Genomic DNA, 25,448 nt, shown 5'->3' with positions numbered 1-25,448 from the left:
GAAAAATGCACTATAAATGGGATTCAGCTTCATTTCGACACACTAAAGTTGCAGACATGAAATGTGTGCATCACTTTGGGTGTGATTGGCCTTTGAACATACAGTACTTCATTGGGAAAGCAGGTGTGCCCTGACAAGCTGTGGCAAGCCACATTTCTCAAAGCGGAATATGAAGAGAGCCTTACAACAATAACTGTGCCAATTTGTGAGTACGGCATTGCTATTCCATGCAATTTCCATCAGTGAATTACTCAGTGAAAACAATTGGGGATACAGTAGCTACTTTAAAGAGCTCATGGCATACTTTGACTTATCTACAATGATGAATCATCCTAAATGTGACTGAAAGCTTAAAAAAAAAAAAAAAAAAAGTACCCATTTATTAATTTACTTCTATACAGAAGCAACATTGCTTATACAAATCTCACAAACTCTTGCTGGGGAGAAATTTCTTTTCCCCCCAAACTATGTAAAGTCTTAGGCAATAGTTCATGGATTTCCTTGAATGGTCATATTCTCCTGGCTGTGTGCAGCCCCCCCAGTGGCTGTGGTTGGGACAATGTTAGGATTCTGGGGTACATCTCGCTGGGGAAACAGTGACAGCAGGAGATGTGCGCGTTCATGAACTATCATCGTGTTTTTAGGAGGCGGCTCTCGGGTTTCAACGTTCTGAAAGACTATTTGGAGTTGTGATGGGAGCAAAGCTAATCTAGAGGTACCCATGATTAAACATTAAATGGCTGGAAATGAGCACACCATGGGCTCTTTATAGTCTGTTAATAGGATTTCTTTTTTCTTGATTTAAAAAAAAAAAAAGGCTTTGTTGCTCTAAAACCACTTGTGTAACCATTTCGGTAACAAGCACTTAATTTGAATGATCTGATTTCAATGAGTGATCAAGTGTGACAGACTTGGGACAGGAGGTAGAAAAACCCTAATTGGCCATTTCAAGACACACGAACAAGAAATTGAGGGCAGTTGTTTGACTTTAAAGCCCATGGGAGATGCTGTGGACAGTGCCACTGAAGGAGAGCCTTCAGTATGGCTCCAAACAAGCCACTCTGCATCACCATCATTACCACCCTGCAGCTGCAATGACAGGGCATGGGTCAGCAGTGCACAAGAGAAATTCCTATAGGAGCTTTTATTTTGGGAAGCTTGGTGCTGCTGTAAGAAAGAAAGTGCTCCGTCTCCACCGCAGACACGACTACCAAACTGCAGTGAGGTGGGGGCAGCAGACATCCTGGGCTAGGTAATAATGAGAGCTGTGTACAGCGTTTTTCTACCCAGCACTGTGTACTAGTGGAGGTCCTGAGGCTGACAGTAGCCTACTCATTACCCACTGTCACTGATGGACCCTGCCTTGTAATTATGCCTAAAGCACTGGTGCATTACTGTGTCCATGTTCTGTAACAAATAATGACTGAACACGGGTCTTTGTTTTATACTGAAATTCACATCCTTAAGTTTCATTATTGCCTCATTCCACTGCAGCTGCTTTACGGAGGGTCTCTGACTCAAGTGCTGAAAGGATTAATGAAGGCTGATAAAGTACAGACTGACTACAACTCTTACTGATGCTGCTTGAGCTCATTGCCTCTATTGAACTAACTTTAGGGCACCCGTAACTTGCCTTTTTTTTTTCAAAATAGAGATGTAACGGTCTTCATTTAACAGTACTCAAGCTTTTCAATCCTTTGTGATGCTTTCTATGCAAAAATTCTTGGAAACACTTTACACATACAGTGTACTATATGTACAAGATCAGAAGCAGAGAGAAGGCAAAAGGATGACTAAACACAGTACATTTCACTTTGTGCACTGTCACCACTGTCAGCAATGACAGCCACATTTAGTTTAAACTTTGTCCCTGGGACTTTTAATGGCTTTAAGAGTCATGCCAACTTCGCATTCACTACCTCAGATATTTGGGGAAACAAGAGCTCATACAAAACAGTGTGTATCAGGGCAGCAAGACAATCACGCTCAAGAAGCTGGTGCTGTTTCTGAGATTGCTGCTCTCCACAGCCGATGGACGGGGAAAGCCGACTGCAATGGGACCTGTTGAGTCTGAGCTTAGAAAAACGGATATGTCCACTGTTAGAGTAATTCCAGCAGTAACCACACGAAATGATTCTGTGATGCTCATCAACATTATCCTCATATTCCTGAATCTACTGAGCTGCATTTACAATGGTGGCTGAGAGAAAATGTTAAAATTGCACTGGATAATTAATACTAGGTAGGTTTAGTGACATTTATAGGAAAAAAATGCTAGGTTGAAATAAACTAAATGATAAGAATTTGTTTCCACTCATAATCCAATATCGGTGTCAAAAGAACATCCTGCTACACCAAATCCCTGACACATACAGTACATAATTTTACAATAAGAACATCAGGTTATTATGAACTGCAGTTTTAATGTCCACGATTTCTGAAACTTCTGAAGTAATGATACAAAGAATACTCAGACGCTGAGAAAAACCAAAGCAGTTTTGTGTGATCATAATGTAGGTGGTCTGAAGAAGGCACTGACCCACGCTGCCACCAAAATTCAGAGATACAATGGGGAATAAATTCAAGTTTGAGTGTCTGTTTATTCACAAAGGGTACTACAAGCAACACATTTTTCATCCTAATAAATCCCCCACAAGGCTCCGACTGGAGAAGCTCATTAGACATGTGGAGTTCATTATGAACTAAAAACTAGCTGCACTTACACATTTTCAATTAAGGGTTGCCTTGCTGCCTCTTCTACTATCCATCAAAAAAAAAGACCAGTAGCCAAAAGAAGCTGAATTTCAACCAAGGATGCTGATTAAAACCGTCAATGAACTGGGAAGCCTAGATATAGTACCACTGGTAACCGCTCATCATTGAGAATCCCTCCATCAAAAAGGTGTCAGGCCTCTAATGACTCAATGAGTCTGACAGCATCACAGCTGCAGTAAGTAGAAACCCTCTGGTAGGTCTCACTCTCTGGTTTCATACTGATTTAAAGCATTTACAGCAAGTCTTCTCTGTAACATAATACTATACTTGCAGTATAATGCAACAGTAATATGGCGTACAGCCAAATACTAATATTTTAACATGCATTTAAAAGGTCAGTAATACATGGATTTTTGTGTCTTACTGTAGCAGGATTATTCTTCAGTGTTAACTGCAAATACCAAACAAATGTTGCTGTACTAACCATTACCTAGCTGCTGTCCTGTGTTAAACTGGAGGAATACATGCCTATTTTTGCTGCCATAAACTTACTGAGTGACAATTATACATGTTGTTCCCTTGACAACGACTTTTGGAATGTCGACATTCCGCTCCGCCACCTTTGTAAACAGCAACAAATAGAAAAAGAAAAAAAAAAAGGCCCATCTCTCCCAGCCAGCACTTCCCCATAAAACTCATAGGGCCGAGTGTCCCCAGGAGTATGCCTGAGGGCCTGCAAAGCATAGGGAATCAAGAGTGCCCCAGTTTGCTTTTCCACTCTAGGGGAAAGAAAAACAGCTGTGCTGATCAATCAGTGGGGATGAGGAGAGGCATGCTGCCTGCATAGTGGCCACAATAAACCCAGAGCTTTTTGGCTATGGGTCCATGTGAAAAAGCCTCCACTGTCCAGTCACAGAGCTCCCTGTGCAGCGAAAAAGAAAACATACCTCCATCGTGGAAACAGCCAGCATCACTCCCCGACACTGGCTGCCAAACCAAACAGAGCCCCACTACTGTCAGATCTGAAACAGGACATCAGTTCAAGCCATCATAATGTAGCAAAAGATGTGGATGTCAAGATTTAGTGTTGGTCTAGAGACATTACAGATGAGGTGCATTTAGCTCTACAAATTCCAGTCTTGAAGACTCTATTAACTTCAGTCTTCAACTAACAGTGTGTGCAATATCCATCCATCCATTATCAACACCACTTGTCCTGAATAGGGTCACATGGGAGCTGGAGCCAATCCCAGCTGACACTGGGTAAGAGGCAGGGTCCACTCTGGACAGGCCTATCACAAGGCTGCCACTTAGAGACACACACACACACACACGTGCAATTTAGTCACCAGCCCAGTCAACCTAAGCTGCATGTCTTTGGACTGTGGGAGGAAGCCAGAGTACCCGGAGAGAACCCACACAGGCACAGGGAGAACATGCAAATGCCACACAAAAAGGCACCAGGTCGGCCCGGGCTCGAACCTGGAATCTTCTTGCTGTGAAGAGACAGCACTAACCACTGCCCTGTGTGCAATAAGATTCCATATAAAAACAAAATTTTGCTCCATTCCTGCATGCCAACTCTCCATTTCTGCTCCAAAGCAATGACTGCAGCTTTGCACTCGAGTCCACCACAATCTCCAGAATAGAGCAGGACAAAGCCAGGCCCTGCTGTGCAGGCTGGCCTGCTATGAGGAGAACAGTAATCCGAAAAATGCAATGGATAGATGATACATGGATGGACAGTTACACTGCTTCCCCTAAACACAGGTTAGTGACATGGGTCACACAGCCAAGGCCAATCCACCTGAATTAGCATAGACAGGCAAGTTTCGTCTGCACAGGGTCAAAACTTCATGTCCCTCTGCAGGAGCTGGCCAAACAACACTAGGAGGTATATTTATAAAGCAACCTCCCTAACCCAGCATAGGATCTGACTGCCCACTAAGGCAACCCTCAAGTACCTCACAGTGCTGAGTGAAAACCCAGACATGGAGCCTGGTCCTGATGGCCTTTTCACGGGTCATGTCTTGTGAAAGCAGTTTGGTTTTGGGCACTGCTCATCGTAACAGAGATCCTGCTGTGGTCACTTCTTGATGGTATAAACAGATTCTCTGAATCACGATGGTTTCTGGCCAGTTCAGATATATTCTGATGTCCAGCTTTCAGCAATCTAGAGATTGTTCGGCTCCTTTTGTCACACTGGTGAGACAGTAGACATGAACATAGGAAGTACACAAGAGAGCCTGTCAATGTTACGCCTAATAAAGTGCAATGTCCATAGGTTTACTCAGTTATTCCTGCAGGGGTTTCCAGTGCATGTCAATAGCAATGCATTTGTTTTTTGAAAAATCGGTCACTCCGCTGTTGCTTCAGGACACTTCAGCCAATGTGATGAAAAATCGGTCACTCTTGCTTCAGGACACTTCAGCCAATGTGAATGCTTCCTGCAACTGTCAAGTCACTTTCTTACTCAACACACTATGCGCTTCAAGAGCACAGATTTGGCTGACAACATTCAGTCACATGGCCAAATGTTGATGGTATGGGAAACCTACAGGTTAGTGCAGACATTCTTGTCCCAAAATTGTTTTACAGTCAAGTAAAAAAAAAAGGTAAAAGTTGGATGCACTATCCTTATACAAAATTATCCCATACAATCCACACATGCACAGTAATGTATAGAAAAGGCCGGCCAGCCTTTGTACAAGAACATCATGCAGTGCAGTGTCCATTTTCCAAGCATGCAATTATATGCATACGTGTTCTGTGTGGTGGTGGTGCTTCAGGCAGTTTAGAGTGTTCTGTGTGGTGGTGGTGGTGCTTCAGGCAGTTTAGACTGATGACGCACAAAGAACATTGCATTTAAGCAGCGTCTGGACTCTGCAGAGTGGTGTGATGGCTTAAGTAGAGTTTCTGAATGTGTGTTTCCCTGGTGTTCCCCACCCCCAGCTATCACCACACAACGGCAAGCCTTGTGGCACAAGGGGAAAAAGCACCACCAGCCTTCACAATTGTACAGGGGCTTTTGTACAGGGGCCTCATGATATCCAACACCCTGGAAAATGGAGGATCCCGTTTCGCATCCCACTTTTCTCATTCAGGAAGCCAAAACAGGGGTGGAAAAGTCTTTTAGGAGCTTTTCAGAAGGGCTGGTCATCTGATACAGCAACACTCTGCACCTCTGATGCAGGACAGAGGCCCTTGTCCTAGAGACCCTGCATCTCAGCACTCACTGGGCTGCTGTGTTCCTGCCAGGCCGAGCAGCATAATGCACAGTGTGCCCACGGTAGGCCTCTTCCCAGCCATTTCCCCACCGACCACTCAGAGAACTCCACTCACTAATAACAGCCCTGCAGTGAAAGTCTCATCACCACTTTAAAACCCGAGTAGATGGCCTTTAGAGGAGGTCAGGCAAAACCCGAAACTCTCATCCACTAGGCTGGATCATGACAAACATGGAGGCTGTCAGAGATCCACAGCAGAGCAAGCAATTCAAATAAGCTTCGAGTGGGGGGGGGGGACAACAAAGCAGTGATTAAACTTCTCAGATTGCAGTCATCTCAAAGCCAGTATTTTGATATTAAGTACAGGATATGAAATGAACTATTAAAAATTGCCAAAAATGACAAGCAGAAATAGTTTACATTGGAGTGGAGGGAGACAGAAGGAATGTAAAATGTCTCAGGACACAAGATGATGCATACCAACATAAGAAAAATGAGAGAAAAGAGTGAATTTAAAATTGGTAAAGAGAATGGGAGAAAGAGCGACTCCATAAATACCACAAACATGCCAGGTTGTCCTGGACAGACAGACAAGAGCACGCTCATTCCTAAGGGTGTGCTGATAGAGCTCTGAGCAACAACAGCTTCTAAAGTTTGTTTTGGTAGGCCAGTACAGAAGTTTACTCTGCCATGGTTTGCTTACCACAACCTCACAACTCCACTGGGAAATTTTAGATGTAGTTTTGGGCCAATTCTGAAAACGTCAGCATTTGCATTTCCCTGAAGCTTAAGTACCTTCACTGAGAAATAATCCACCAATAAAACCACAGTCATATCAGTAAGCTCAACTGAGCATGTATAATTCATTTTCTAGACTGTTGCATCTGCTCCTTTGTCTAATTTGTGTAACAAATCTATTGATTTTCAAAATTTTGGGTGTCTCATAAGAAAAATTTAAAAATCAGAGAAGATATTCCGACTTATCTCCCAGAACACTAAATACTACATTTCCCATTACAGCATGTGACTGTCCATCTCTGGTAAATGTTCCCATCTTACAACTTCAGATTCAACAGTCTATTGCAAACTTTGAGGCTGAGTTTAAGACCCTAATCACATAATCAGTAATTTTCTCAGACTAAAGAGCTTCCTAATAAGCTACAGGAGACATTACAAAACTTTTCACAGACTGACAAGTACCCTTTGTGACAGTACGGGGGGGTCAAATGTCCCTTTAAAAGCTGCAAAATTCACAATTTGAAATGGTTTATTTATAACTTTTGAGCCAAAAGGGATGTATGGCTCATAATAACCAGTTCACTTCCAAATATACTCCAAGTACTTGACACTAAAAACAGCTCTATCTCCAGTCCAGCTGATTGTTTGCCTCAGGCATCGGTTGACCAAGTGAGCATCACATATCACACTCATGTCAGTTGAATCAAGCCAGACAGAGTGCATTCATGTCTGCACCCCTCCATTCCCTAAAACAGCTTGGCGGGAGACAACATGTGTCTTTGCGGTCACATCAAATTAGTTATAAGGAGGGACTTTGTCTCACATTCCTAATAACATTTTGTTGGGACCATATTTCATAATGTTCCTGACTGACCAAGGGAGTTTGATAAAGACATGCCAAAACTGTTCCAAAAACAATGACGGCATCCTCAAAAGACCCACTTGGACCCCAGTTAAATCATGTCTTGACTGGTTCACCTTTCTCCCAGTGTGAAAGGCATTCTGACAAAAGCCACCACTAACACCACTGAGTGAGAGTGCATCTGAATCCCATTTAGTATGTAAACAACTAAGAAGAGAAAGAGGAATCCCAAATCTGTCTTAAAAGACAGACCCTTTCAGCCAGCGGCCTCTTAGAAAGAGCACTCCACTGTTTTGAAGTTCAAACCTCTGCATATTTATCCAACTTCATGTGATGTGCCAAGTGATAAATTGCTGGAATTCTTTGCGACTTCACAAGAGGTCTGGTGTGTTTTTCCTGTACCGTCAGTACACATGTTCTGTCTTCAGTGGGACCCGTGCTTGAGACAAACCGTGTAGGCATAGCTGAAATAGCTCATGATGAACTTTCCCACAACATTTTCTCTCTTTAACTCAGAAAAGTCTTTCCAGAGGCCCAAGTTCCTCCTCTGGTTTTGTTGCTGGAATGGTAAATAAGCACTCCATAGTTTAGCTGCAGTCTCATGATAACCCCATATTCCACTGCTTACCGAGACTTACAAGTCTCCATTCAGACAACTAAAGGTTAAGGTCCTTGCTGAGACAAAGTCTTTTTTTTTTCTCCCTCCTCTTTAGCGCAGCTTCTGAATGAAACCATGACAAACGCTTGTTCAGCTTAATGTCAAATATTTTCAAAAGACTGACCTTTTCATTTCATGCACTCCCTGCTGTAAAAATGTCAAACCCTCTCCGCATTCTGCCTTTACTATGAAGCCCACATCCAGCACACTGGAGTCCAAACCTTTTGAAGGGCATCTTCTGTGGCACCAGAGACTAACAATTTAAGAGGAAATGTGCTATTCTTACAGCCTGGCAGTCTGGGTCAGTGCAGTCATAACAAACATCTCACCGAGAGGATAAAAACCTTCAGCTATACTGCCCGAGTGAGCTGTAGCCCAAGACTGAGGACATTTGCATGCATTTCTCAAGTATACTAGAACTACAGGTTCCACACTAGGACCTGCTCCAAGCACCCAGACAATGGTCCTAATCACTAAGTATGTAAAATCCAAAAAGCAGAAAAACTATTTTTATAGAATTATGAGTGGGAGAGACACAATTCAAACATGGCAAAAAAAAAAAAAAAAAAAAAAAAAAAAAATTCTGGTTTAACAGTCACAAATAACTGTCTCCCAGTAAGTACAAAGAAAAATAGGACTTGGCTAAACCAACCTGTGAGACTGGCCTGGACAGCCGGCGACTCCTCTCCTCTGGAGACCATGAGCGCAGCTGGACACTGCAGCATAAGCAAGACAAAGAATCAATACATAAGATTTTGGGGTGAACAATACAACATGAAATACTACTGACCCTCAGATGTTTTCATATAATTTATGTGCTACAGTAGCTACTCCCTTAATATCTCAGAAAAATCAGAATCAGCTTTAATGGCCAGGTGTGTCGGACACACGAGGAATCTGACTCTGGTACATCGGCTCTCAATGTGTATGTACAAGTATGGGCAAGTAAACAGTAAACCAGCATAAGGCTGTGTAGTATAACAAAATAAACAGTATTACCAAGCAACAAACAGTGCAGGCAGCCAAAGGAATGCTCACTGAAATGAGATAATAGGAATAAAAAAATAAAATAAAAATAAAAAATAATAATGGAGACCTGGGCAAGTAAACCAGCATAAGGCTGTGTAATATAACAAAATAAGCATATAGCTCTAGATATATATTAAGCTATTGTTGGCAATACTGCAAATAAAGGAGCCAGAATGACTTAGAGCAGTACTGGACTTTTAAATAATTAAAAAAAAAAAAAGTGTGCTTTCATTTGTCAGCCATTTGCTTAATTTGCCAAAATAAACATCCATATCTGAATTCATCCATAAATATTCATTTTCCAGTACTTCACATGATTTAAATCATGAAATCAAATTAAATCTGCATCACCCACCTATAGATGATGCATACGTACAAATCGGGATATTCATACCATGACATATTTTAGTCCAACAGGTTTCTTACTGATGTCACTGTAAACTTGTTCATTTAGAAATAAAGCACAATTTCTAAAATTGCTACTTCTATAAAACACAGATTAAATTTATTAAGATGAAAACAAAGGAAGAAAAAGACAGCAAGAACTGTAATTGCATTTCCACTGAGGATGAAATCCAGTTAAGAGCAGGGCAGGAAGCTTCATCAGTCCAGAGAAGGGAGAAAATGTGGGTTTGAACTGCGATCTACTAAAAGCTGTCTGGGACAGTCACCAAACATTCACACACAAAAAAGCATGGTGAACGTTCCACATTGTGCCTTTTGTTAAAGTGAGTGCAATCAGTGGAATGTGATGTCGTGTGCATATCCTTTGTTACTACAGTACAATCCCCTGGCTCCACTTTCGGTCTGTTATTACCATACTTATTCACTCTGATCCTATGTGGAGTCAAGAGAGCATTTGATGCAGCCTTTTGTCCACATGCAAGCCTATTTTATCAGTGAATGGATGTTTTTTTTCCCTTCCCTTTTTAGAAAGGTTTGCCATCAATCTGAAATGTTGAGCACTACAGTGACTGTAGACCATCTTCAGATCATGCAGATAGAATTTCTCTTTAATCTAGTGTTTCAGGTTGATTTTCCAAACTGCAATTTACAAGTAACCGGATCATACTTGTGAGACTTTAGACGGCACAAGTCTTTGCTTTCATTATAGCAATGGTAAGCACAGTGACAACGCGGAGTGTACAAGCTGGCTGAGGGTTCATATATGTCCAATAGCTTCAAAGACCACACACACACTAATGTTCAAGTTTTCCGGTGTGTTCTTTTTTTCCTGGGGCACAACAGATTCTTCACAACTTTACTGATGTTACAAGACACGGTTACCAAAAAAAAAACAAAAAAAAAAAAAAACACCCAACAATCTTGAGCATCAAAGATGATGATGATTATCTTTATCAGATAGGCAACAAAATCCACTTTGGCCTGCATATATGAACATGGCAGTGCTCTGCACAGATGTCAAACAGCTGGTCATCAGGGGAGCTACCTCTTGTTGGTGGTGGCTGTCAGCATCTTCCTGTCGGGGCTGGCAGGAGGGGCTGGTGAGTATGGTCTAGGTGACAGCGAAACAGGGCTGGAGATGGTGTACTCCCTGTAGTTCTGATTCTCATCTCGACTCACTTTTACTGCCTCCTATAAAACAGAGGACCATTAATGCATTAGTATCTGCTGAATGTAACTTGATATTTAATACTGTATTAAGAGGCTTAAGTGAGAAGTAAAGTATAGTCAACACGTGAAAATGACGGCACACAGAAATACATGGAAGTAAATGTGCGTCCTAATTTAAAACGAGTCTGCAGCCTATATACAGTATTGCCATGTAGGCAGAGCTCTAGGACTTGTCGTCTCAGTAAAACAGAACATGTACTAAATCTCAGCCATGTCTTATATTGTTTCCATCATCAGGATGGTGAAATAAACAGATGTGTGATGCGTGCGTTGGCAGAAAAGCCACCACATACCCCCTGCTGTCAAAATAACACATCATCCCAATAAAACAGGCACTTCTGTGCAATGTTGTGGAGCAAAACCAGACGGAAAACAGCTGTGGGACATCAATTTGCTATTTGAGGTCTTGTAATTAAGTCACAGCGTAGACAGATTAAAAGCTCCTGTGGGGCTGCAGCACTGACCTGGAAGCGTGCAGTGAACTGTTCAGGTGTGCTGATTCCATTGGTCTGTCCAGAGCTGCCAGGTTCAGGTCTTGAAAGACAAAACAACACAGAACTCACTCAATACAAATAAGTTTCACTTGCCACCTATGTAGCATGTAGGATACTCAGATCCTCTTACCGTTAAATTTCAACAAAACCAAAAAAGGTAGTGAGCAAATTTGTTAAAAACAAGTAAGAATAATGCCAACTGGGGTGGGGACCCAACAAAACCACACACACATATCTCATCCCCTTTGCTGAGGTTCTGTAAGCATCCAATGGCATGTTCCCAAAGACCTTACATATTATTGCACAAATATTGCAGACTATCCCCCTTTTTTGAAAATCTCAGCTTACCAACTACTCACATTCTATAATGAATTCCATCATTAGATTTTGTGGGGGAAATATGGTCAGAATAAGCGCCAACGCAAACTCGCAGTGCCCCCCCCCCCTCCAAACAGCTACGGGGCCAGAGGCTGACTGGCGCTTGGTTGAGCCTGGGGTAATGAGGCACACAGGAAAGCCTGGATGCCTGTGGTAAATCAGCTAGAAGCACACCTCGCGTGGCTGGGCTCCACATACTGCATGCGGGAAAACGACAACAGATATAGCAACTGCAAGCCACTTCTTTCTGTAGGCTATTCATGTAGCAGGCCTGACAAAGTCATTGCTTCAAATTAGGAACTGCATAAATCTGAAAACTGCTTGCCCCGAATAAAAAAAAAAAAAAAAAATCCACCTACTTTCTACCATGTAAATCAGAACAGTAGTAGAAAACATGGTCTTTAGACAAAGACATTTTGAAACCATTTCAAAATGTGATACTAGTGCTGGTATAAAAAATTTTCCAGTATAGTGATACTTTGTTTCTGTTAGTAATGTATTGAATTATTCATATTTAGCTTTTTTTTTTTTTTTTTTTTAAATATATGTGATGTGGTAAAGTTATGATTTAGGTTATACAGATTCACATTTGTTATAGCACTGACTTTACCTGGCTTGCCATTTGAAGACTGATATCTAGGCCTGCTGTTTTAACAGTCAAGCACATCTCAAAGAAAGGCGATAAGGTTTATTTGGCCTTTACTGCTGCAGCAACAGCACTTTCACAGTAAGTGTTCTGACTCTTCAGTGGCCAAATGAGATGATGATGATGATTATGATGATGTTTTAGGGTATGATAGCTGCTGGATGCACACAAGCACTTCAAAACATCTCGGCTTTAAAGAGGAAACTATTGTACTGTTCCATTATAGATGTATGGTGACCCTACAGTACACATCATCATCACCCACAAGGCAACAAAGAACTAATTAAGTCCATGTAAGGAACTGCAAACAAAATCTGACTTAGGAAAAAAACAAACAAACAGGCAATGAGAAGACAGTTATGGTGTGGTGGTTTTGTCATGTAAAAGCCTGGGATGAACATGTCATCGGATGCACCAGCAATAAACCGCTGCCTCCGTTTACAGCAGCAGACACGTCTAAATCCAGCACATCTATTCTGAGGATGGGCTAATGACAGTCAGCTGCTCCAGTGGGCAACACCAGTTATGTGATGATAGCCAGTACCCACATCACAGCAGGGTTGATGAGAATAAACTGCCAACCAGATGTGGAACTGGAAAAGGGAGTGCTCTTAAATAAGCAACCAACAAATTAAACTTAACAGAAGGTGCTACTCAGTTACACACTTCTCTAGAGCTTGTTTGCACATAATTAAAATAGACATGAGTGTCATTACAACAGCAGCCTGGGAGGAGCATCCGATTCTTGGTGCTGAAAACCACTGGTAGTTAACAGTAGGATTAAAGACATGGCAGACATACACAGTGGCATTGTCCTGGGCAGGCAGGGAGCAGTGGTGTTGTTTCTGGCTTGGTGAGAGACATGAAGTCAGCAGGGAAAAATTCACTCACATGGACACAGGATATCCAAGAAAAAAAAAAAAAAAAAAAGTGAATGTGTATGTCTGCAATGCAAGAATGACAAGGAACAGTGTTGACAAGAAATGAGATTTTAGGGGGGACCTTTAATCAAAATACCAGCCAAAAGCAACACTAGCTCAAAGGGAACACTCTTCAGTGCTCTGTCACCCATAAAATGTTTTGGCAAATTTCAAAACAGGGTTTATTAGGGAGGACCAGGGAAGGGAACAGTGTGGCTCTCACCACACACACTGGCATTTCCCCTGATTACAATCACTGGTTTTGTTTGTACAGCGTTTGCATGACAAAGTTACAAAACTGGGTAAAGAAAGATGAAAGCTGGGAAGACTGTGATCCTGACAAACAGAAAATTAGGCACATTGAAGACAATGGTATGGGGAGCCATACTGCACAACACTGCATATGTACAGTATTTATACTTTGTTTATAAACCCAACACACTGTACAACTAATTTTAGCAGGATTATTTGTCTAATGTACCTCTCCACCATCAGGTGCAGATGGGTCTTTGAGTTCTTGATCTTGTTCTGGGCCTCCACATTCAGCATGTCTGTGGTGTTTTCCCCATTGATTTCCAAGATGATATCACCTGGTTGCAGGTCTCCCTGCGCTGCCTTGCTGCCCACGTTGACCTGTTAAACAGAGGAAGGAGCTCTAGTTACAGTAGGTCCCACTGCCCTAATACTTTATCTACCTGGCAAGCTTGAACAGCTCTGATTCTTAAAGCTGTGGACAATGTGTTAGTGAAATTTGCCACTAAGGTTGGAGTGAATGAGAAAAGGTCCAAGTTCCTTCACACTCTTATTCCAACTGTCTCTCTACAACTAGTATTTAATCCTAATACCAAGAGACGCCACAGCATTTCTCTCTCTCCCTCTCTCACACACACGCACACACCAGAGCAGTGCTGGTCCACGGCGGACAGATTCATGACACCCTCTGGGAGAAGTCATTAATGTGACACTACTTGACGGTTTGACTGGGCCTGACCTTTGCAAACAGCCTCGCTGCATGTCAAAGCCAATGCTATACTACCACATCAGAGGGGAATTCCACACTAATGGGCCGAAACATTTCATCCAAGCCACAACTCTCAGCTTGGTTCCTGTATCCCAGGCATGTTCACACAAACACACAGGCTTTCTAAAACAAAGCCAAAATGAGGAGACTGAAGCTCAAACTGCTCAGACTTTAGAAAGTAGCATGACATTTGCAACAACTAAAAACAGAGTGAAGCAATAACAAATTTATAACCAGTGAAGATGAAAGTCATTCCTGCATCTCTAGAAGAAAAAAAAAGGATGCACAGAGAATGCCAGTCAAAAGACTGTTTGTCAGTTTAGCCCAGCACAAGGGCAAAGGTGTCATGTCTGTGGGCCCACTTCAGGGGCAATTAAGCGTTGCTGTGGTGACCCACACTAGTACATGCCTCTTCGATCAGGACGAACCTGGTTTCACATAACATAAGAGCAGTTGGGGGTTCTTTTCCAGGGTCTGAGCCTGAGAGAAGAAGGGGGCAAGCCATCTTTCAGGGCAACAGGGGGGGGCATCAATGTTCTATCTCTGTTCCAAGCTTCAGCCACAAAGGGGGTTCGGAGGGGGCGACTGAGACTAGCCGTTTCTCAAATTTCAGCGATGAAGTTTCTCACTCAAGAAGAACATATTTGATATTTCAGACAAGCAAACATGTTGATGAATACAGCGAGTCAGTAACAGGTGGGGCCTAAACTTAACCCAGACTTAAAGACAGTTACCAAGGAGGGACCCGTTTTTCTAGTGCAACTTGTTAAGAGGGGACAAACAATAAAAGCTTCTGAATATAAAGGACATTCAAACTCTGGTTGCTTGAAGCATTGATGTCCTGCCATGGTTTTGCCACAAAATTCCTGTAGAAATACCACACACGTATTACGGTAAAAACTGACTGATGCACGTGGTCACGCATGCACGTTGTTATAGAAACACTGCTCTAGGATCAGGAAGCCCCTCACCTTCCACCGCAACTATAATCAGTGGTTTCCTTCTAATGTAATCTGCTTCCATCCTATTCTCACGGGTACAGTAGTCAAGGAAATGGGTGCAAAGCAGCCCGCAGACACAAACAAAGAGAAGAAAAGAGCAACAGCAAGGAGGAAGCCGACTTTGCATGACATTACAAACTATGTTTTGACAAAAAACACAGGACATGGTTTGATAAGGTGCGATGAGGTTCAGCAACAGAGCGGCTGTTGAGGAGTACCTTTGTTACAGTTATGGCCTTCTTGAAGTCCCTTCCTCCAGATATTCTGAAGCCCCATGGTGAAGGACCAATCAGGTTCACTGTCAGCGCCATTGAGTGATCTGGTCAATACTAGTCAAAACCCTAGGGGGGAGAAAAAAAAAAAAAAAAAAAACACACAACAAGAGTCAGTGAACATGACTGAGTGAGAGTAATATGTGAGGACCTAAACTTTGGATATTTACATGAGAACAACTCTATAAACCTGCTTAATTGTTTAGATGTTTTATGTTTGTAATGCTACGTTTGTAGATCCTGCTTCTCATCAAGTCCGTTGTGAGTTTTCCAACCGCAGCTCCAGTCTTAAAATGAAATCACTGAGATGTCTGTGTATAGTGAAACCATGTGAGGAGTCCTGATTCTATTCTTGCAGACAGAGATGGTGTTAATGCAACATTCAGACAGAACAAATCATAATGCATCATCCATCATGGTTAGTTGCTGTTCTCATTTTTCCATATGTGGGGGGGGGGGGGAACCCACTTCATTTGAAAAAAATTTTGGGGTTGACATTCAGTACTGGCTATCATACTGTATGATGTGCCTCAAGATCTTGCTAAGCATGTACTAATTATTTTTATCCATAACAACTCTAGACAGCAAAGTAACAGAACAGATGATTAACAGAGCCCGCAGATGGTGAGAGTGGAGTTTTCAAAATAGTAGGCTACACGTTGCAAAATTATAAGTGGTGATGACGGCATGGTGTACACTACAATCCATGGCACAAAGATTTTCCCCAGAAGCCTGCAAGAGCTCCTGTGTGTGTGTGTGTGTGTGTGTGTGTGTGCGTGCAACAATGAGGATCCATGTGATTGCACGGTTTCCTAAAATTCTGGTAGAATACCTACTGTACACGTCTTAATGTCTGGCCCATTCTTACTCTATGTACAGTACAAGCCACTCGGTGTCAAAATTCTCAAGTTACTTTGTGTCCACTGTTGACATGACAATATGAGAATGTCCCCATTATCAAGATTTACAATGATCAGATGGGTTATGAACCATAACACAGATGATGGTAATAATATAAAACCTTTTAAATACATTCCAAATAAACCTTTAACTACTTTGGAAGGGTTATCTAAAACAGCATTTTCCACCAGTCACAATCAACTAAGCTCACTTTTAAGTAATCGACCTTTATATTAGCATTACTTCCACCCCCCCCCCCCCCCCGACTTGAGGGTAAACAGATGATTCAGTTGCCACTTTACTCAGACTCAGCTTTAGATCAAGCTTGTCTGTTGAGAATGCATGTGGAGACAGAGCTCTGTGGCACACAGTGATGATGGGATGAGCAATTAGAGGTTCTTAAACATAACACCTGCACAGTGCAGACACACACACACACACACACACACACACACACACACACGCTGTGAATGAAACTAATCTCACTGAGACAGCACAGTAAGTAATATAGGTGCACTCGCAGACGATGACATAAGATATTTTAAGCTTAGATAAGTGCTCTAAAAATAAATCTACACCCAAACAATTTCACATCACCTGGTGTTTAACCCAGAGCACACACACGTGGCTTGGTCTTGCATAATACTTCAAAAGTAAAAGCAGAACATACACCTCATAGTTACTTTCTATAGAGGTGCAATTCCTTTTGCATCAATAACTAATTATTAACTCATTTTCAAAAGGCTTGAGAAAAGCAAAGTCAGCAGCTTTATTTATAAATTAAAAAAAAAAAATCAGTACATAGTGTCAATTGACAAATTTATCCATTTGCACTTTTGATAACCTTACTGTGGCTGCGCTGAGAAACATGGATTCATGTCCGATGATCTCAACAAGTTTATTACAAATGTCAGATGGTAAATGAGGCTCTTACCAATCTCTCTAAATATAAAAGCAACAAATGTCCGTCAGTGATCATGGACTATGGAACAACTTGCCGTTAGAGATGAGATCTAGCCTCAGGCACCTTCACCTCAAAACTCTTCTTTTAAAACTGGCTTTTCAGTCCTCTTATGTCATATCCATAGCCGACTGTCTTAACACTGTCATGTTTCTTGTCTGCAAATTGATATTTATTTTTGTCAGCTGTGTCTATGGCTGTGTTGTGTGACTCGTTTCTTATCATTAAGCGCTTTGGAACAGAAGTAAATTTTGCTTTTCATTACAAACATTTCATTCTGGCTCCTGAATATATGGAGGTGAGGAACAAGACAAACTTCTAGAACGCTATTCTCCTACAAACACTGGCCCGTTTCATCATCTGCACATTCCACAAGTGTTTGGGTCAAGCGGTGCAGACCCAGTTACTTATTAAGAGTCTGGGCCAGTTAGCAGGGTTACTGGGCTCCTCACCATTAGGGTCTCTTAATTGCTGTGGCCTCCAGAAAGAAGTGCAGTTGCAATAATGACAGGGAGCAGTCATCCCAAAGTTTCCCAGCCTCTGGGGGTGTCAATTAGTTCCATGGGCCTTGGCAGCTTCTCCTATAGAGCGACTTGAACCAGCACCCTGCTAATTCTCTGCATAAATGTGCACTGTTTGCATCATAAAAAAACAAGGGTGGATAATGTCAAGTGAAAGGATGCGGCAGAGCTAACAAACAGCAGAGAAGAAAAACACACAGCAGCAGTGAAGAGAAGTGGCGCACTCAGGGACTGTCTAATTGGCCACTGATGACATTTTAGGATTGCAGTGCAGCTCACATAAAGCAAAAGCGTTCTAACACAGTTTGATGAAACCGCTACCACAAAAAGGTCATGCTGGGCAGCTGCCAGTACACAGGAAAGGTGAATTCTATTCTGGTGACATCTCACAGCGTTTTCTGATACATTAATCTGGCAGCACAGTTAAAACACACTCAAACACAACAAGACTTCTTGTAGTCATTTCTGTGGCTCGCAGTTCAAGTCATACAGCAAGAGGTGAGGGGAGCTCAAACAGCTACAGAAGCTGTAGTGTAATATTCATTTCAAACAAACTACTGACAGATTTGACTCTCCTGCATACCTCCATAGCAGTAGGTAATTTTATAAATTACAAGAGGCAACATCCTGATTTCCTAAACAGGTTTATGCAACAGTTCAGACACCAAGTCGAGAGTTTATAAAGTTACGCCTAGCTAAAGCTAATGTAGTATATTATAACAGCAATGCAATAAAAGCCTACATTTAGTTTTTGTTAAGAGATGCATTGACTCCACTTCATAGAGACTGGAGACTAAAAGTCTGTGCAGCTGGAGTATCTCATAAGAAAAACTAGACAGCCTTCAGAGAGCGCAAACCTCTGCCAAGAGGCAACTCCATTTCCCCATAATACCATAAAAGCAACACAATGTCCCCATGACAGTTTGACCCTCATAATATGATTGCCTGACCATGAAGACCTACTGCTGAATGATGCCAATATCATTACTAGTTTGAAAGTTATTCAAGAAAAATGACAGACATTCAGTTGTTGGCTTAGGGGTAAACAGGGACTTCATTGAGTGGACCATGGGCAAAGTAGTAACATTTCTGCAAGTTTGTGTTATGCTTGTTCAACTGCTCATACAGTCTCTGTTGCTGGCTGATTGTTGCACACAGCATAAAGTACAGTGGATAAGCAAAGCACAACGGTCCGTGTCAACTTGTGGCGTTATGCTGGGTGATGGCTAAGGGAAGCATGGGGTGTACCACTCACTAGGTTCCGACAGCAGAAACTCAGCTATAATGTGCAACTTGAACACCGACATCCTTGCCAACAGATTACCATGCTCTGAATGAGAAAAGGCTTCCTCCGACATTGAATGGACAGCAGTCACTAATCCAGGGTTTTGTCTCTCTATGTGCTCAGCAGCACACTTTGGCCACAAGGGGGCTCATATACAGTCAGCAGCCTTTCCATCACTCAGTAGTTAATAAGCTTTAAAAACATTCCTGTACCCAAATTATGATATGAATCAGCACCAAAATCAACTATTTTGATGATTGTTATAATAATAATAAAAAAAATAAAAAGCTCTCAAATATCCTCTAATCCCAGCTGCCAAATTGTGAGGATGTGCTGTTTTTCTTTGTTATAAGCGATAATAAACCACAGATCTTTAGGTTGTGGACTGTTCATCAGCCAAAACATGAATATCACCAATTCGAGATTTAGGAAATTGCGATTTCACAGTTTTGACATTCTGCAGACCAAACAATGAGTCAAAAAAAAATATTCTGGTGATTAAACTATGAAAATAATCATTAGCTGTAGCCCTAAGGCACTGTTCACCTCGTTCCAAAGTGTTTGTCATATGCACAGTTAGGAAACGCATTTCCCTGTACAATGAAATTCTTGCTTTGTCGTCCACATGAATGCCACAAAAATACAAGTGAAATATAAAGTAGATAAGCAGGCAACACAATCCAAGGCACTTTCAAGCAGGAAATGAAAGAAGAAGAATAAAAATACAACAATATAATGTCGAGAGAATGTATGCTACATGCGATGTGTAGTCGCATGTGATTGTCCTTTACATTTAACATAAGATTTATGATGCTTATTTCCAGTGAGTACAGGATGAGACAAGACCACCAAGCCTCCTCCAACAGTGAACTGAAGCAGGTGACCACCCTACTGTACCTTAAAAAAAACAAAAACTATACCTTCCAATATTTTGTCACTACTGTACGTTTCAATGAAGAGCTGGCACTTGGACTACACTGGATCTCCAATCAAAACTAAGACTGAGGGAAAATTCTATACACTGAACAAACAAAATATTCACTACAAGCAGCTTGAGTACTGCTAAGTACATTGTACATATAGAGCTCAATTTGAGGGGACACGTCTGGTGAGTTTGCTTGGCTCAGACTATTTCAGTTTACATAGGGACACGCTCACTCTCTCAGGCTCTGAGTCCATCATGTATACACGTTATATGTTAAAGACCTTTGGGCTCTTGTCACATCTATGACAGACTGTCCCTACAGGCAAATAGAACAGGCACTTGGTAACACTGGATTCAAGACTCGATGCTCCAACATGCAGAGAGCCTTGGGTGTTACATTTCATTACCTATAGGAATTTCCAACACATTTCTGACATGAATGATAGTTGGTTGATGCTTTCTGAATACATTCTTGTAGAGCAGAAGTTATAAAAACTATCACCCATATACAGTAAGTACAGTATATCTATCACACTGTGTTTGCTGTTAGTAACTACAAACAGTATGCAGGTATTTTCATTTGACTTTGACTAGAAACAAGATGTGCCTCGCTGTGACTTTTGGTGGCGAGGGCTGTTAAATGTGAATGATTGTAGACAATAACACAGAACGATCTTCAGTATAGTAGCATGGAAGGGTAATTTGGGTCAAATCAATGAAACCTGCCAACACAAGTCTGAAACTGTGTGTATAATTTACTGTAGTGTGGCCAAAACTATGACTCACCCATGATGAGTCAATAACTTTGCCACCACAACACAGTTATGGCAGCCGGTAGTCCTGTTGACAGTTACATTAGCATGTAGTAGAGGAAAAAAAATACTGCAAAGAATACATGGCCTGTTAAAAGAACATGTTGTTAAGATAACCCTTAACATCTCACTTGTTCCAAGGAATGAAACATTTGTAAAAACAACCTGCTCCCAGATGTACAGCAGTGAAATAGTCATGTCAAGTGAACTGCTTTAGATTAACTCTGCTAGCCGACTGTAGAATAAAATGTCGGGTAGCCAAACTTGGCTACCTACATTAACTCTTCATCTCTTCCCTGAATCACTAGAATCCTCAACCAAGACCGGTTTTTCTTCTTCTTGAATTCTGGGCCAAAATACACAGGATCAAAATGAACAAGCACAGGGTCTCCAACATGCCAATACTGAAAGAGCGGGTGATGAACATAGCAGACGGCAATACACTCAACTGAAAACTCTGGCTGAGCTTTGATGGGTAGGAATACTGAACCACTGTGGCTGTAGGGAATATTCCAGGTATGAATCACACCTGTCAAGCCTCTTGCTAGTGGCCATACTTTAGCATGAACTTTCCACAGCCCGTGAGAGGCTGTCTGCGGTCAGCCCCACTGTGTGTGTCACCAACAGGTTGGCACCTACGTGGAAACACACACCCACTGAATAAAAAGGACAAGAATGCAGTAGCAAGCCTCTCCCTGGATTGATCAGACTGAAAAGATAACATTCTGTACATTCTCCAAATCACACCTATTGCATTCTGCAAACCACAGACATACTGTATGTAGGTGCAGTCACTAGGGAGAGGAGCAGCTACCAAACAATAACAATAAGAAACTGGGGTGTTGGCTGAGCTGCTGTGCTGTATCGTCATCATGCAGCTTTTAAGGCTAATAGCCTGTGTGTCATCAGATTAACCATAGGCACAGTCATATTTGCAAGTCTGGTGGGTTACTCCCTTCTCAGTGAGAACACTCACAGGATGCTACTATAGACTTTGTGCTGTGACATAATCATAAGAGTAATACATTATGTTATCTACTGCTACAACAAGTTAAATTCTAAAATGATTCATCTTGCCTTCTTGAAATCCCCTCTGCCACTATGCTACAGCACAGCTACAGCTGACTGAGGCCACTGTGACATATAGTTTGTAACAATACAAGGACCCTGTGGTACCAGCTCCACTCTTCTCCATCTTCATCTTCATCTGGAAATCACGTTACTGCTCTTCAGACTGAACACTCTCACCAAATCAGCAGAGTTCACCACATCCTGTCCCTGTATCATGACACGCTCCCCACAAACGGCACACAGCAACTTTGTTCTTTAGCTGTGCACTCAAAGTATAATAGTGCATCTCATTCAGAAACCTGTTTGACTCAGTGAAAAACATCTGTTGTATTGACCCACAAACTGATGTTTTCACAAAATCTGATGCAGAAGAAACAGTGAAGACAACCCTGCAAAGCCTCTGCTTAAACTGAAAACCACACTTCTCTGAAAATCATTTTGGTCTTTCAGAATTCTGATACTGACTTGCATGGCATAACCTTTGCACATGTACATCACAGAGAAAAGCTGCCTGTTGAAATCCCTAAACTAAATAAAATGAGAACACTGTAGAATTTAGCAGAAACTAAAGACTAAACCACTCTTTTGCTTCACTGCAAAACAAAAGAATCTTTTCTGAGTAACAAGGTGACAAGTTGGCCTTCTCCCCATTTTCTCTAAAACCCACTGTTTTGCTTTGTCCTAAATTACAGTGGACTGTTTTTGGTTCCTGGATAGCTTTATCCTCTCCGAGTAAAGAGACGGCATTCTTTCAAAATAAAAGCAAAATCACAGTATAAAGTAAGAGGGGGCTAGGTAGGGCACACTCAAACTGGAGCTGACCATAATCACAATGGAGAAGGTACACACAGACAGCAGGTGGTGGGGAGGTTTGGGAATGTGATGGTTTCACTGGGGTGGTTCTGAATTACACATGAACTCTGAGAAACACCTCAAGTATGTTCCCACCTGCTGAGCTGGCAAGCCACGTCTGTTCATTTCTAACACTTCATTAAGTGAACTGGAAAAACAGGAAAGAATTACAGCTGTAGAGAGTCGATTAAAGTGGACCTGCTATGTCAGAGCTACCAGCCCCGATCAGGACACAGAAGATGGCAGCTTCTTCTTCACCAATTGTGCCAATGTGACATAAATAGTGAAGCTTCCCGAAGCTGTACCTGGTCCACCGACTGCTTAATGTGTAAAAGTAAAGATGTACTGACTGAGCGAAGGACTACAGAAGGGGCTGGAAGCCTGCACTCTGTGTGGACTGGTGACTACTAATTTCCACTAACAGCACGGTCCATTAGCCAAAACAGCTCGCAGTGAACACTTTAATTGTGCGCACAATTTGCATCAATCACGATTTATGGCTTCACGGCATTCTCTACGCTCCCACACTCTCTGTGAACATGTCAGGCTTTACCACTGCAATAAACCTATAAGAGCCACACTACCTGTCATAAAACATATCACGTACAGCAGCCTACGTCACAAGAACCTGACTTAGAGGCACTTGTAGTAGTCATATGTTCACTTACCAAGGTGAGGGCACCGTGATTTGAGGCGTCTTCACCTGTTAACAGCAGGTCCCAGTTCACCTCAGCCTGAAACAACGGACGCCTTCAAAATGTGAGCAGAAAAAAGCAGCTGTATGAGCTTCCTTCGTCAGCGTAGGAGCACTAAACCGCGTAGGTCCCTGTCTCAGTCGCTCTTCTGTCCTTTCAGATGTTAGGATGACACGCATTGACACCACCTGTGTATGCGCGCGCTACCATCTGTTGCTACCAAAATAAAGGCTTTGACATGGACAGAAACCCGGGGCGTGTCATATCTGAGAGGAGGGAGGGGAGGAGGGTACCGCAGTGATAATTGAGCCATTTATCCACAGTCGCATTTGGATGCGTTTTGCGTCCGCGCGCCATCTGTTGACGGATCACAGCTGAGCGTGCGCATCAAATCAATGGCGCTCACCTGGTGACATAGGTGCAAATAGGTCGTTGATTAGATGGTTAGGCTTGCTTAGTTATTTATATCCAATAAATATACAGTCGTATGCAAAAGTGTGGGCCTTATTGGACGCATTTTGTTCGCAGACATATTCTTTCCTCAAATGTTAATGCACCGTTGCTTTTTTATTTTATGAGCTTAAAGAATAACTATAGGGAAAAGGTATCTGTGAAATGTGCAAAAGTTTTGACATCCTTCTACAAGTAAAACATTCAGAAAATCGGGTTAGGACTTAATTAATTGGCACTTGTAAGGCAGGCCAAGTATTGTATAGGACTTGCCATCTGGTAAATTCTATGACTCTTAAACCCTTGTGGTAACACTCAACAACCATGGTTTCCTCAAAACAACTAACTGAGGACCTGACCCGTAAGCTGTGCCTAGAAAACAAGGAAAAGCTATGACAAGATAGCAAAGTGTTTCCAACTCAGATTTTCCACTGCCTGAAATGTCATTAAGAAATGATTAGTTAAGCAGACAAGATGAAAGAACTTCCAGATAAAACTGCACATCTAATGGGTAAAAAGGTATCACAAAACCTCCATACGACTGCTAAGAATCTGCAGGATGTGGCAGCTGACACAGGCATAGTGGTGCACTGATGCAGAAACAAGGTCTACACAGAAGTCATCACCTGTCTTCTTATCACAAAAGTCACTGAAGTGTGGAAAGCAGCATCTGGAAAAGATGGTAACATGTCCAGTGAACAGATCTCTGGCCACACTCATCAGAAGTATGAAGAAAAGAGAGAACAGCATTTGATGAAAAGAACATGTCAGCTGTGAGTGGAAATATTCATCTTTGGGGTTGTGTGGCAGCCAGTGGCACAGGACACACTGTATGCATAAAGGGATTTCAGTGAATACTAGCAGATTCTGGATGCAACTGTTGTGCAGTCTTCTACACCAAGAGGCTTCTACAAGACAACGATTCAACGCAGACTTCAAAAATCCACCATGACCTACTTTAACAAATACAGCCTGAGGCTTTTGGTGTGTTCCAAAATCAAAAATAGAAAGATTCTAAACTCTTACATAAAACATTTACAGGCTCTCTGCTAAGGGGGAGGTTAAGGAGTACTGGCTTAGCAAAGTGTTCAAACCTTTGCAGATGGTGATTAATTTTTTTAAGCTCATGAAATAAAAGGTAAAAGTGCATTGAATAAAGGCTGTTTTATTATATATTTTCTGCTTTTCACTTCATAAATCTTTTTTGAAACTTTTGCATGTAGCAGGTGATGACACTGGGTTATTTATTTGATTTGTATCTTCAGTGAAGCTGTTTTGAATTGTTTATTTTCTTAATCTTCCTACTCCATAATCTTAGTTTTTCTTTTTTTATTAGGTTACATAGAGAGTCAATGTAACTACACAAAATTAACAAAATCA

The 25,448-nt window shown here is 41.8% G+C and overlaps 1 protein-coding gene across 1 annotated transcript in view; it reads right to left on the bottom strand.

The window, feature by feature from the left end:
* Positions 1 to 23,918, bottom strand: part of pdlim2 (PDZ and LIM domain 2 (mystique)) — a 33,554-nt gene extending 9,636 nt beyond the window's left edge. Inside the window, exons 1-6 of the mRNA XM_020590707.1 lie at positions 23,592 to 23,918; positions 15,543 to 15,665; positions 13,784 to 13,935; positions 11,329 to 11,398; positions 10,680 to 10,825; positions 8,853 to 8,916 (exon numbers count right to left, since the gene is read on the bottom strand). Coding sequence (XP_020446363.1) covers positions 8,853 to 8,916; positions 10,680 to 10,825; positions 11,329 to 11,398; positions 13,784 to 13,935; positions 15,543 to 15,635 — 525 coding nt within the window. The 5' untranslated portion in view covers positions 15,636 to 15,665; positions 23,592 to 23,918. The remainder of the gene's footprint in view (positions 1 to 8,852; positions 8,917 to 10,679; positions 10,826 to 11,328; positions 11,399 to 13,783; positions 13,936 to 15,542; positions 15,666 to 23,591) is intronic.
* Between the last annotated feature and the right edge of the window lie 1,530 nt (positions 23,919 to 25,448).

This window comes from Monopterus albus, unplaced genomic scaffold, assembly GCF_001952655.1.
Source record: "Monopterus albus unplaced genomic scaffold, M_albus_1.0 scaffold12.1, whole genome shotgun sequence".
Classification (NCBI taxonomy): domain Eukaryota; kingdom Metazoa; phylum Chordata; class Actinopteri; order Synbranchiformes; family Synbranchidae; genus Monopterus; species Monopterus albus.
Note: the sequence above shows the minus strand (reverse complement) of the source record. Positions and strands in the feature narration are given on the sequence as shown.